Source organism: Vidua chalybeata, chromosome 20 (genome assembly GCF_026979565.1).
Source record: "Vidua chalybeata isolate OUT-0048 chromosome 20, bVidCha1 merged haplotype, whole genome shotgun sequence".
Classification (NCBI taxonomy): domain Eukaryota; kingdom Metazoa; phylum Chordata; class Aves; order Passeriformes; family Viduidae; genus Vidua; species Vidua chalybeata.
This window is the reverse complement of record NC_071549.1, coordinates 537680-551559: the sequence shown is the minus strand read 5'-3', so window position 1 is coordinate 551559 and position 13880 is coordinate 537680. Positions and strand designations below refer to the sequence as shown.

Genomic DNA, 13880 nt, shown 5'->3' with positions numbered 1-13880 from the left:
AGGGTGGCATTAGGGTTATAACACTGCATCAGCACAGGCTGTAAAGAGGAGCCTACATAGACAGGAGAGCCTTATGAGAATATTGCTAAAATAAGCAGTCAAAAGATGTTTTTGGGCACAGGGATCATTTACAACCCCAGAAAAGGGCTGGTCAAGCAGCAGGGCAGAGAGGGCACTTGGAAACTGCTGTTCCAAAGCCAAGGTGTGACTGGAGAAGGAAATCAGAACAGAGCTGGATGCCAAGTGAAGTACAGAGCCATGGAGAGATGGGCCAGGAAATATTGCTGTGAACAGGTTGTGTAAAGCAGACTATTAATGCAAACGTTTTCAGCTGCACTGGAAGGGACAAGACTGCCTAGGGTTCTTCAGATCTAGGGAGTAACACAAGTCTGAGGGATATTCAGGGGCTGTAAGTGCAGTGCAGAAGAGCAAACTGCCTTTATTGCATTAGTGATCACCACGGGGGATGCTCGGGGAGGTTCTCACCTGGCACTGCTCCATTCAGGGCAGGGGGGGCAGAATCCCTCTTGAATCAAATCACCAGTTTGAGCACTTCTGAAATAGAGTGGAGAGTAACAAATTGCCAGGGGTACAGATTACCCACTGGGCATCCTGCAGGGCTCAAGCACACAGCTGATAAATCCTGAATGTGGACTGCAGTCTCTTATCCATGCTCAGACCGAGGAGGAAGAGCCGAGGGCAATATCAGCTGGAAATAGCTGAAGCCACAGAACGATGAGCCTGACTTTCCAGCCAAGCAAATTGTTAAAAATTCAAATACAGGGTCTGACTTGTAGGCACATGACTGAATGTGAAAACCAGGGGAGGAGGCAACCCAGTTTCTGTAGGGAGAGATAACACCTGGCAGATCTTTTAGGGGAAGGAAGCTCTGAAAGGATAAAAGGAAAGGTGCTCCCACAGGTGAATAACTCACTGAAAAAGGAGACAAGAGTGCAGATCAGACTTAGTGGAGGGGAATTACTCAGAGAAGGAGAAAAGTGGAGTTCTGCAACTGTATGAACCTTTCAGCAAGCTCATAAATATCCTGGACAAGGAGAGGAGATAGCAAAGTGTATAACATATAAAATCCATCAGGATGTCAAGCATTAAAACTGGATACAGAGTGTTACAGGAGGATCTCCTGCTGCTGAGCTGTTGAGCTGTTCAGGGGTGAAATCCCCTATAATTAGCACAAAATGCCACACATAAGTAGAGCCACTTTTAAGTAAAAATCACAACGTTATTGTTATTATTATTGTTGTTATTTATTATCATTATCATTAGCTGGCTGAGAACTATGTGGAACAAGCAGAAAGTGCCTTTATGCAGCTGTGTACGCCTGTGGTGATCTCACAGCTCCTGATCACCAAAAAGGGTGAAAAAAGAAAGGAAAATAATTTCTGTTCCCTTGGAAGAAGGGCAGAAATGTATCTGGTACAATCCCAGCAATGTTTTTTTCTGAGAAAATAGAAAGAATAGTGAGACTTTCATGTGGGGAAAAAGTGATTAGCCGAGGATATGGAAGAGAGGATATGGAATAAGGAGAGCAGAGGAGAAGGCAGACAAGAGAGTACTTAGAACAAAGTAATTGATGGCATCAAATGGGAACCAGAAGCTTTAAAACACCCAAAAGGCAACACATGGTGTGTAGTGAAACTGGTGCTGGTTGCCCCCGGGATTTAGATGCCAGAAGTAAAATGGTTTTGAGAGCCCAGATCAAGAAGTAGCAAATGCAGAGATGCAAATCCACCCTCTGGCTCAGGAAGTTCCTAAACCAGGGCTTCCGGAAGCTGCTGGTGCTCCTGTGGGATGCAGCACCCTCCAGGTGTGTGCTAACCTCGCCCAGCTGCCAGGTGAGGCTGAATATTGGTCCACAGCCCCTGGAGAAATTCCACTTGTGCAGGCAGTGCCATGGACTGGCATCGCAGGGAATAACGCTGTGGATGATCCCAAAGAGCCTTGCATGATCTTGGAGTTTATGCCTCTTCCTTGAGCACCTCTATCAGCCGTTCTTTGCGGGCTTTGCATGAAGGTGCATCCCTGACTCTTCCGTTGCCTGGGAAAGACCACACCTGGGAGTTGTGTCCCTGGAGAACCAATCCTGGAGCAATGCTGATGGATCCTCTTAAAGGAAGACAGACAGCTGGCAGTGAATTCCAGCTGGATGGTTTCCTGAATCGCCCTGGCACACCTGGGAAGTGTCCCAGAACAGCCACATTGCTCCAGCACAGGCTGATGAAATCTCTTGATTTCTCTCCCTGGGAAAGCTCACCTCCTGCAGAGCTCTCGACATCCTCCCCCTCTTCTCCTTCCTGCTCATCCTGAGTCTCTTTTTCTGCTACATCTTTCTTTTAACCTTACTAGGGAGGGGGGAAGGGTTTAGAGGGAAAAAAAAAGACCACCTTTAAAACCTAACACCCAAAGAACATGATTTCTGTGGGGTCATAAAGGTGTGCTCCAGGTTGTTGCCCTGCCATGGCCAGTCTACCAGCCAAGGTTCCCCCACCTCTCCCAGTTCATGATCTTTTCTTAGCACAAGCAGGGGACACTTATGCAGGCACAGCTTTCAGAAAATATTTTAGTAATGCTATCTGAGACTGAAGGCATGTGAACACAGAGGGCTTGAAGCTGGACAGTCTCTTTTTGGGTTGCACATAAGCTGGTGACAAGGAAAGCAGTTGGAAATGGCTTATTCCACATACTTGTGACTCCAGTCACAAATGCAAGAGATGCTGAAACTCCGTCTTCAGCTACTATGGCCATGCTTGCACACATGTGTAAATGTATAACACCATGTGCATTCATTTTCCCACATTGATTAGCTACGGTTTTCCAAGCAGAATCTCATTTGTTTGTTTTCTTCCTACATATTTAATTTTCAAGGCTCTGCTCCTACAGCTGGTGATATATAACCAACAAGAATTTGTTATGACTGTTCTGAAAAGCTGTTTTAAATTGCCCTCGATGAATCTCTAAGAGGGCATTTCTTCCCTTTGATCTCAGAAACATTCAGAAAAAGGGAGATAGGAAGAATAATGCCTGTATGCCTTTGCTGGGCTATGCTGACCTTGTGTAAGAGTTCTGGGCAGGCTTGAGAGACATCTGGGAAGGGACTGTGGTGTGTGGGACAACAGGCAGTGACTTGGAGAGAAAGGGGCTGTCTGGAGCAGTGACTTGGGTGCACCTTCTTAGGCAGCCCTTTTGTTGGATGGTTCCAACTAAACTGCTCAGCACCTGCCTATCAATAATTCTCCAGGCAGAAGGGGCTGGCAAGAGCCTGGGCCTGAGCTGGGCTCAGAAGCAATTTGTGCAACCTCTTGAACACTGTGGAACATGTGTCGTTCCTGTCTTGCATCACTGCTCTCTGCTCTTACTGCCTGGAGTTTCTGTTGCCCCCTGGCTCTGTGAGATATGAATTGGTGTTATTTTCTGTTCCTAATAATTTTTAAATCAGCTGTACAGATTTTCACAAAGAGCAAACATTAAAAAGCCTCAAAAGCAAATACCTAGCAGTGATGTGAATCCTAGGGTGCCCTTAGCCTGCCTCCTCTGAAATATATAAGGAGTAGCTTGATGTCTTAAGATTTTATTGTACTTCACCTTAGAGGAATAAACTGGCTGGGAGGTGGCCAGAAAGTTCCCTCTGAAAAACTGAGAGAAACTTCCTAGAATCATGCAATATTCTGAATTGGAAGGGACCCACAAGGATCATCCAGTCCAGTTCCTGGCCCTGCCCAGGACGCTACAACAATCCCAGCCTGCGCATGCATCCCTGGGAGCGTTGTTCATCCCTGGGAGCTCCTGGAGCTCTGGCAGCCTCGGGGCTGGGACCATTCCCTGTGGAGCCTGTTTCAGTGGCTTAGTGGCTTTTTTAGTAGCTTTTAAAACCACTTAGTGGTTTTTCCTGCAGCATCTATTCTCTGGATTGCAGGGTCAAGGCCCCAGCCTCTGCAGAGCCTGGGAATGTTCAGCCAGGTGTAGCTGACACTTTTCTTTCTCCTTTTCTTTGAATGCAGGATCTGAAGAGGAGGTCCAGGATGTCCATGAACACTCAGTTTAATAAAACACTGGCCTGTTTGCTCACTGGGAGTTGGAGTGGACACAGATGTTGATGGAGCTTCTCACATCTGACTCTGCCCAGCCCTGTCCTGCTCAGACACAGACTGGCAAGAGCAACGGGCCACTCGTGGTCTCCTGACACGTCCCCATGCCCTGACAATCACACAGACAGAGCCCTGCCCTCTGGGCCCATCTCCTCTGGAGGCACGGGCAGCCCCTCGTCATTGCGTGGCACCGCTCCAAGCTGGGCAGGGCTCCCAGGGAGAGCTCACCGAGTGAGTGCAAGCTGCTATTTTGGCATGTTCATGCCACAGAAGGTTTTGCTAAATGCTGCAAAAATAAACAAGCCTTCGAGACCAAAAGCTGCAGAAATTACTTTCTGTGGCCTGGTAGCTCCTGACTTCATTTCCTCACTTAGGTCAAAAGCCAGATTTCTTCAATGAACTTTTCCATGCTTATTTCAGACACAGGATCAAGCTATTCTCCATCTCACCGCTCACAGGGCTGCCCTGCAAGGTGCTGCTTCTGACTTCAGTGGAAACCAAGTGCTCTCATCACTTGGTCACCTCAATGTCCCTCAGCTGACACCGTCTCGGCCACTGACTGCCAGCAGCAGGAGAGGGGAAGACACAGGGACATCAGCATTTCTGGGAAGGAGCTGGGTCAGGCTCTTTCCATTGCAAAGAATCCACCCTCTCATCTGGCAATGCGAACAAAGTCTATCACTCACCCCCTAACTCCTCCACTTACCCTCAAATAGCTGTTCTGGCCAGCCCTGTTAAGAGCATATTTCAAACATATCTTAGATGTCCCCATCACAGGAGTAATACAAAATCCTGGATTTCACATGGCTCCTGCTTCTCTCCTTCCTCTCATTGCCCCAAGACACAGCAAATATTCCCAGCAAAAGCCTCCATAATAAATGCAGAGCAGAGCCCTATCCATCACCCAGCCTTAACTTCATATTCTGAGACTCCTGAAATCCTTCAAAAGGATTTTTCTGTCTTTTCCAACATTTTGATGATTCAGGGAGAAAACTTGAGAAATCATCAGGCTCTAGTTTATTACGTTCCCACTCCCCGCATTTATGAATATTTTGGGGTTTTCTGAATGTCACTGGTTCTTATTTCCTACATCTCATAACTTGCAGACATTCAAGCAAAATAAAACCTGCCAAATTAAAAAATACAGAACCCGTGCAGCTTTCAAACAGCAGAGAATTCCCATCAGGTTCACTGCCCTAAATGATCAGTCAGGCCAAAGAATCAGCCAGATTCCCATGTGAAGTGCACGTTTCTGTGGCACCAAGTGCCTCCAAGCACAAGGAAGCATTGGTGAGGATACAGCACTAGAGCTAAAGACAACTCTTAACAATTTGAAACTTGATGTAGGGACAGACTTTCTCATCTGCTCAGTAAAGCTTCCTGTGTCTTCCTTTGAAGCAGCAGCTTCTCAAGAGAGCACTCTGGTGATGCAGTCCCAGTTCAGGATAATCCTTTGCCTTCCTTTGTTGGTGGGCTTTTTACGGGGTTTGCTGCCCTTAATCCTCGAAAAAGGCATCTTTGTCCCAGCTGCTAATCAGTCCCTGACAGTCAAGTGATCAGCCAATAGCACTGTTTTAAACCCAGCATTATCCCCTTGTAGTGCTCATTCCTTGTCTCCTTGTGACCAGGCCCCTGTGGGACCTTTCAGCCTAGGGAAGAGCTGAATATCTTTCATCAAAGAACCCAGCAGAACTAAATTCAGACCTTTCCAGGCTCTTGTTTGTCCTACAGTGCAAGCAGAAGACACAAGCTCAGAGAGTTTTCTCCTGTGAAGTTGGTCTTAAACTAGAGGAAAAATCCAGGAGCGGGTCTGGATTCATCCCATTCAGCTTCTCGTGCTCCTGGTCTGTGGCTTGTCTGAACCAGCTCCCTGTGTCCTTGACCATCCTGGAGGGCTCGGAGGCTTAACAGAGGGGGAGGGTCATGAAGTCAGGGTGCTCCCACTTGCTTTTTTGAGGAGTCAGGAAGGCAGAGAGCCTCCAGGGATGCACTTCACTGCTCAAAAGAACGAGTGCAGCTCTAAAGTCCTCTCTTTGCCTCCTTATCCCCAGCAGAAGAGGGAATTGTGGAAAGAGGGAATTCTATGGCTCAGAATTTGTGAGCCACAAGCTTCTTTGGGAAAGCTGCACCCTCTCCACTCCCCACTGCAGTATTACCAGGCTGCCAGGGCAGCGCCTGCTTCCAGGTGCTTCCCTTCCCTGACCTTATGCTGCTGCTCCTGTTCACGTAGGAAATGCTGGAGTGCAGGTCTGCCTCGGTGGGGGCTCAGGGGGAGGAGAGGGAGGAACTGTCTGGGAACCTGGGTTTGAAAGATCCTCTTCAGTAGATGGATGACTATCCTTGGCTGCCTGGGAGGGAAGAAGCAGTATCTGAGAAAATAGGGAGTGGTTCCTCACAGTTCTTTGCCTCTTGCTTCTGGGTGATGCTTTTGAGTGCTTGGTGCCTGTGGGCTCCACCATGGAATTTCTCCAGCATTCCTGCAGTGATGCAGAGCTCATTTTCCTTCTTTGCATGCCAAGTCACAGCCAAAAACTGATGGAAGCCAGGGCATCCCAAGCTCCCTCTATCCAAACGGAAGGTCCAGTCCTTCTGCTGGGACCCCGTTCCCAGGAGCTCCGGCCCTGTGAACTGGGCATGTGGTCGGGCTGGCTGGATAACTCCCCTCCTGCACAAATCCTTCAGATCCTTTGGAAATGTGAATATCAGTTCGTTTTGTTGTTGCTTTTTGTTTCGTTTGGTTTTTTTCTTTTTTTTTTTTTTTTTTTTTCTTTTTTTTTCTGAGTCTATCCTGGTTCTCGGGGTTTGGGAATAAATTATGACCCACACACAAAAAAAAAAAAAAAAAGAATACGTTTTATATGTATGCAAAACTGTGTATTTATGTCCGATAAACACAAAGATGTGTGAATATGCTGATGTGCTCAGAAATATATTTATTTACTAATATATTTATCCATGTACCCGTCTGCTGCCTGCGTTTGTTCTTTGTACGTGGGGCTGCGCTGGCGGAGGAGCCCGCGCGGAGGGATCCCGGGATCCAGGGCCCGGCCGTGACAGAGCCCCCGCCCGCCGCGCCCGCTCGGGCCGGGGCGGATCCAGGGCCGGGGCGGGTCCGTTCCCGTTCCCGTTCTCGTTCCCGATCCCGGGGCGGATCCGGGGCGGGTCCGTTCCCGGGGTGGATCCGGGGCCGGGGCGGATCTGTTCTCGTTCCCCTTCTCGTTCCCCTTCTCGTTCCCGATCCCGGGGTGGATCCGGGGCCGGGCCGGGTCCGTTCCCGTTCTCGTTCCCGTTCCCGTTCCCGGGGTGGATCCGGGGCCGGGGCGGATCTGTTCTCGTTCCCGTTCGCGTTCTCGTTCCCCTTCTCGTTCCCGATCCCGGGGTGGATCCGGGGCCGGGGCGGGTCCGTTCCCGTTCTCGTTCCCGTTCCCGGGGTGGATCCGGGGCCGGGGCGGGTCCGGGGCCGCGGCGCAGTCGCAGAATGAGACCCGCGCAGCGATGGCCGCGATCTCGCTGGAGACCGTCCCCAAGGACTTGAGGCACCTGCGCGCCTGCCTGCTCTGCTCCCTCGTCAAGGTGGGACCGGCAAGGGGACAGGGACAGGGGCAGGCACAGGGACTGCTCCCCGCCGGCTCCGGACCTTCCTCCGCCCGGCCTAAGCCTTGCAGCCCCTACCCGGCCCTTCTCCCCGGCCACGGCACTCCCTGGCCCAGCCCCCTCACGTCGGCTCGGGCCTCCCCGACCCCGACCCTTCCCTGCGCTGGCTCTATTTCCTCTCGGCCCCGGCCCGAGCCTTTCTGCCCTTCCCGGCCCTTTCCCCGCCCGATCGGCCCTCCTTGTCCCGGCCCAGGCCCCCCTCCCCGGCCTGGACCTTCCGACCCCGGCCCGGCCTCCCCGCTCCTGCCACGGCCCTTTGACGCCCGGGCCTCTCTCCCTCCCCTGCCTCCTGCAGCCTCTTTCCGTCTGAGCACTTTCTGTCTGCCCCGGTCCTGGCCCTGAATCCTTCTCGGGGTTTCCTCCCTTTTCTCAACCCTGCGGCCACCCGGCTCCCAGCTGGTCCCAGTCTCAGACACCCGTCTTCCCTTAGACCATCGACCAGTTCGAGTACGATGGCTGTGACAACTGCGAAACGTATCTGCAGATGAAGGGCAACCGTGAAATGGTCTATGACTGCACCAGCTCCTCCTTTGATGGGTGAGTGGGGCTGGGCCTGGACGCAGTCCCCCAGGAGCCTGGGGACACTGAAGTGGCACTGTGGGGTCACCCAGCCAGGAGACATCCCCTCACTGCCATCCCTCCTGCAGGATCATCACCATGATGAGCCCTGAGGACAGCTGGGTCTCCAAGTGGCAGCGGATCAGTGAGTAATCTGGGAGCTGGAGATCCCTTCTCTGCAAACCCTTCTCAGGGGCAGTGGGAACTGCTGGTTGGGCTGTGGAAGGGGTTCTGCCCCCCCCCCCCCCGCCCCCCAGTGAGGGGACATCTGCACAGCTTGAGGATTCCCACTTGCTTGGCTGGTCCATGTGGGATAACTTGAGGTTTTATTTCCTGCAGGTACCTTCAAGCCAGGTGTCTATGCAGTGTCTGTGACTGGCCGCCTGCCCCAAGGTACCTGTGTGATGGAGTCAGGGTTTGGGGCTCTGAACCACTGCACAGGGAACATGCCATGTGGGTGATGGGATCAGCAAAGGTGTGATACGATCAGCAAAGGGGACTGCGAGGAGTCACCTGCTGGACTGGAGAGGGAGTTTCAGGGTTCAGCACTGCACCTGCCAGAAGTTTATATTGTAAACTGCTGACTAAAGCCTGCTTATCAGAGGGAGAAACTGGGATTAATGAGTGATTCTGGAAAGTGGGCACATCTCAAACCATTCAGGTCCAGGACAACATGGAGTTTTGTTCATAGAAAAGGGTTTTGCAGGATGGGGTGCTGTTGTGGCAATCCCAGTGAGCACACCCCTCCTCCTGCACTAAGGACTTATGCCATGGTGGATTTGTGTGTTTACAAATGGAGTGGAGGGTACAGAGGATTTGCTTCTTCTCTGGAATGCAGGAAGGGCATCATCCATCCAGCTGAGTTCCTGCCCAGTATGTAGCCCCAGAGTAGACTCATAACCCAGGAGTGAATCCCAAACCCCTGTTGTGAAAGCTATGCCTGTGTCTGGAATCCCAGCTTTCTTATTTCTGACTGAGCCCTGTATTGGGAAGGAGCCAGAAACATCATGAGGCCGGAAGCTGAGGCCTGCCTTCTGACACAGCCCAGGCACATCTGAAATACCCAGGGTTAGGGTTTAAATGGGATATTGGGGAAAGGTTCTTCCCCCAGAGGATGGTGGGGCACTGCACAGGCTCCCCAGGGGATGGTCACAGCCCTAAGGCTGGCAGAGCTCGAGGAGTGTTTGCACACTGCTTCCAGGGATTAACAGGCTGGGATTGTTGGGGTGTCTGTGCAGGGCCAGGGGCTGGATTCCCATGATCCTTGTGCATCCCTCTCTTCCAACTCAGGATATTCCATGATTCTGTGAAATGAAGATGATTGTCCAGTTCTACATGACAGAATCACCAGATGTTCCTAGGGCTCCTCATTCCAGGAGAAGACTGAAATGTGTTTGTCTCCTTGCTGCAGGGATCGTCCGAGAGCTGAAGAGCCGTGGCGTGGCCTACAAGTCTCGGGACACAGCCATAAAAACCTGAAGGGCCCTTGTGCTGCCTGGAGATCCCAGTGCTGCGTGGAAGAGGCAGTGGGTACTGCTCCAAAACCTCTGAGCTTTATCCTGTAGGGAAGTGGGGCTGGACTCGGAGTGTGCTGGCTCAGCTCCCTTCGCTCAGTACCTCCAGACTCCACCACACCACAGACCACAGACATTTATCTGAGCCTTGACAGGGGGGAGGGTGTGAGTAGAGCTGGAAAAGTGTGTTTAATCATGATGCCCAAGCTTTTTTACAATTGGTGTGGGAAAGAGGGGATTTGGGAAATAGCTGTGTAAATAGTTCAATAAAACCCACTGCCTGACCAGGGCTGGGTCCAGCTGTCACTCTGTCACTGTTTTCACCACTGCAGGGTGGTGAGGTGTGGGGGCTCACACTCACCTCACCCTGCCTATACCACACTGTGGAGCCTGCGATTGTCACTGCTTGTGCCATGGGCCAAATTCCTGCCTTGAGAGCAAGATCCTGCCCTGGCTGCACAAGGTGTCCTTCCATGTGGAAAACCTGCAGCTGCCAGCTGGATGGAGCAGATACGGTGATGGCCAGTGCTTCCTGTGGAGTTGGTTACATGGAGGTCACGGAGCCCTGGGCCTGCAGGCCCTGTACAAGGGATGGGGTAGCAGGACGGAGCTTCCAGGACCATCCACTGCCTGTTGATTGGCTCCAGGACAGGCAGGGCAGGACGAGCCCACTGCTGGTGTGGTTGGGAGGCAGCACCAGGTCTTGCACATGGGTGGGGTGGACTAGCAAGGGTGGAAACACCCACCCAGCCTCCTATTCTGCAGATCTGACTGTTACAAATGTCAGCTTGGTGTCTGTAACACTTGAACTCCTGAGGGATTTGGCCTTCTTTTTGAATTGCTTTGTTTTGAGTTCAGCATAACCCGTCGATGAAGAAGGGCGGAGTCCTCGATCAGTAGCTCTGTGAAATAACCTTTTTTTTTTTTTTTTCCCGAGATAATCCTGGAGCTGGAAAGCTCAAATTTTGTTTTCTGGAGACAAGTAACGGAAAACCATTAGAGCCTGAAAACTGCACTTGGTCTGGGATGAGAGCAGCTGCAGCACAGGGACTGGCTGAGGAGTGACACTCCCAGGAGTGCAGATGTGATGCCCTCTCTGCACTGCTCTGGTTTGTAGAGCTGGCCATGAGAATTGAGTCCCAGGTGCCCCAGGTCAGACAGAGCATGGGCTCCTGTGGAGATCTGGAGCAGAAATGTGGTGGGAGAAGCCTGGAGCACAGGGAGGCTGGAGGCAAAGGTGCCTTAAGCCACCTTTTGCATAGGCCCTTGCAGATGTGGTGCTGAAGTAATCAGTATTTTCTCAGTGCAGACCAGGGCCAAGTCAAGTCCTTGCTGGGCTCTGAGCTCCAGCAAACGTCTCCATGTGCAGGTCACCTTTTGTGGAAAGAGCTGAGAGCACATCAGCCCCTGGTCTGGGGATTGGACTCTCCTCTTCGGTAGAGGGAGCAGCAGGTTCAGTTCTGCAGTCAAAAGGGGGAGTTGACCATGACTTTCACACATCCCTGGTGAAATCAAAGCCCTTGAGTTGACTGGTGAATCATTCTTCAGGCTCGCTAGGTTGCAGTCTGTGCAGAAGATGGACCTTGGGAATTCCCAACAGGCCTGTGGGACAAGAGGTGTGACTGTCCCAGCAGCCCAGGGCCTGCCTCTGCAGGATGCTCGGGTTTAGGCATTCTGGGCATGCACCTCTGGGCCCTGGAGGGCAATTTTGGCCCAGCTGTGCCATGAGTGGCACAAGGTAACCTGGGATCCCCTCAGATGCATTCATCCCCTGTAGAATGGTCTGGGAAAGCTGCACCCAGGGCTGTCTGGGCAGCCTGATACGTTCAGGATGGAAGGGGACAAGGAGGATGAGGTGGGTGGCTCTTTCTGCAGCTGGCTGGAGATGGTTTTGGGGGGCAAGGGTTTGGCTCCAGCCAGGGTGGGAGGATGTTGGATGACAGAGCCACCCCCCTGCCATGCCCAGCCTGGGGAGCCTCACGCTGGCAGTGCCACGGGGTGGCAGCACGGACTTGTGCTGGGGCTGGGGAACTGCTGGAGACCGACTGAGGCACAAGCTCCATTTTCTGCTGTTCCACAGCACCTTTCAATCCAACTGCCTTCCCCTGGCATCAGGGAATGGCCATGCTGGAGCTGATTCAAGGCTGGAGACATATCAGGACCCAGGACCCTTGTCCCCTGGCCCATGACGCAAAGGAGGTGACGAGAGGGCTCTGCACAGGACCCTGAGCAGGATGGGCTTGTTTGACTGGGTTTGCTGTGGGGCTGAGGCTCCGTGGTTCTCATCTCCTTTCCTGGGAAATTGCAGTCACCGCTCAGGGCTGGGAACTTTGCTTAGGAAATTGTCCCCAGGAGCGGTGTGCACTGTCACTGTGCCTCTCCGGGAAACTGAGGGGGTTTGGAAACCCTGCAGAGACCTCACCCCTTGCTAGAAGCCCAAGTGCTCCAGGATATGTAGAGTTAAAACCGGCTGGAGCTGCAGTGCAGATGCAAAGGAGCCACCCCAGTGAGGAAAATGAAGGTGGTGGTCCTTGAAAGCTGCACCTCCTGTGCCTGTAGCGCTTCCTAGAACGCAGTGCCTCTCACCAGGCCAGCCCTGAGCCCATTCCCTGCGAGCTCCCTCACCGCCCACGCCAGGCCCGCAGCTCACACCACGCAACCCTGGTGACCCTCTGCTCCTGCAAGGCTCCCAAAAGCAGCCCTTCAGTGAGACTCCAGCCCCAGAGCTGTCTGGGGTTTGTGCGAGCAAAAAAGCAAACGACGCGGAGATTTATTCGCTGCAAAAAGTAGGGCAGGGAGCTCTCACGTTGAAGAAACTGGAGGAAAAATGTGCACCAGCAGCCAGAGTGGCAATCGGGAGAGAAAAGCGTCAACGGGCTGGGAGCTGAGATATGAGTCAGGACGGCTCCTCCCCCTGCATCAAATGACGCTCAAATGTTTCAGCTAGGCCTGAAAATGCTGCAGGTTTGGCACCCCGAGGAGCCTGGGAGCTCTAGGCGGCAGGGCCAGGGCAGCCCCGGCAGCGGGGCAGGAAACACGAGCCACTGGATTTCGTGCGGGTTTTGAGAACCGATACCCCGGCTCTCCCTGCGGACGAGAAAAGCGACTTTCCAAACCGCAGAGCCCTCGGTGCCTCTGCAGAGGCAGCTGCCGGGAAATGCCTGTCCCCACCTGCGCGGGGCCCCTCCGGTGCTGCCCGGGGACAGGGACCTGCCCACAGCCGGGTCAAGGCGGCCCTCGGCCTCTCACTTGGGCCACCTGGGCTTCAGGTGAGGGGGGCCATGTACGAGAGCACTTTGGACCCTGCCCGGGGGGCCGAGGCAGGGTGATCTCCCCATTCTGCCCCCGGGGCTGCTCTGTGCCTGGTACATCGAGGTGCTGCTGGCACTGGCAGCAGCATCATGGAATCATGGAATGCTTTGGGCTGGAAGGAATTTTAAAGACCGTCTCGTTCCCTGCCTTGCCATGGCCAGGGACACCTTCCACTGTCCCAGGCTGCTCCAAGCCCTGTCCAGCCTGGCCTTGGACACTTGCAGGGATCCAAGGGCAGCCACAGCTGCTCTGGGCACCCTGTGCCACAGCCTCACCACCCTCACAGGGTAGAATTCTTTCCCAATATCCCATCTAACCCAGGCCTTTGTAAATTGTCTCTCTCCATCTTTCCTGTAATTTCCCTTCAGGTACTGGAAGCCCATAGTTAGGTCACCCTGAAGCTTCCTTTTCCATGCTGAACAATTCAAATTCTCTCAGCCTTTCCTGATAGGAGAGGTGTTCCTACTCTCTGAGAATCATTCCTGCTTCGCTCTAAATCCACTTTCACCTGCTTCACTGGCTCCCAGTGTGGACTTGGACTTTCCCAAGTGCCTTTTGGCCACCCTGTGTGCCTGGGGGAACTGGTTACCTCAGGGATGTGGAAACCCTTGGACACAGGTGGTAGGGGTGGGGGGAAAGCCCCAAACAGACCCCAGCTTAATACAAAACTGTTTTCCTTGGAAACTGGCTGAGGAGACCTTGGCAGGTGGAGGTGATGGGGAAGATGACCTGAGTTGTC

General features: G+C 52.8%; 2 protein-coding genes across 2 annotated transcripts in view; both read left to right on the top strand.

Annotated features, from left to right (window-relative positions):
- The window catches only part of RNF43 (ring finger protein 43), a 58480-nt gene extending 51411 nt beyond the window's left edge, over positions 1-7069 (top strand). The window contains exon 9 of the mRNA XM_053961204.1: positions 4017-7069. Coding sequence (XP_053817179.1) covers positions 4017-4060 — 44 coding nt within the window. The 3' untranslated portion in view covers positions 4061-7069. The remainder of the gene's footprint in view (positions 1-4016) is intronic.
- A 126-nt stretch (positions 7070-7195) lies between these two features.
- SUPT4H1 (SPT4 homolog, DSIF elongation factor subunit) lies at positions 7196-10118 on the top strand. Its single transcript, XM_053961205.1, has 5 exons — positions 7196-7676; positions 8188-8294; positions 8405-8460; positions 8655-8708; positions 9727-10118. The coding sequence occupies exons 1-5, from the start codon at positions 7599-7601 to the stop codon at positions 9792-9794; spliced, it is 363 nt and encodes a 120-aa protein (XP_053817180.1). The 5' UTR covers positions 7196-7598; the 3' UTR covers positions 9795-10118.
- Positions 10119-13880: the final 3762 nt, after the last annotated feature.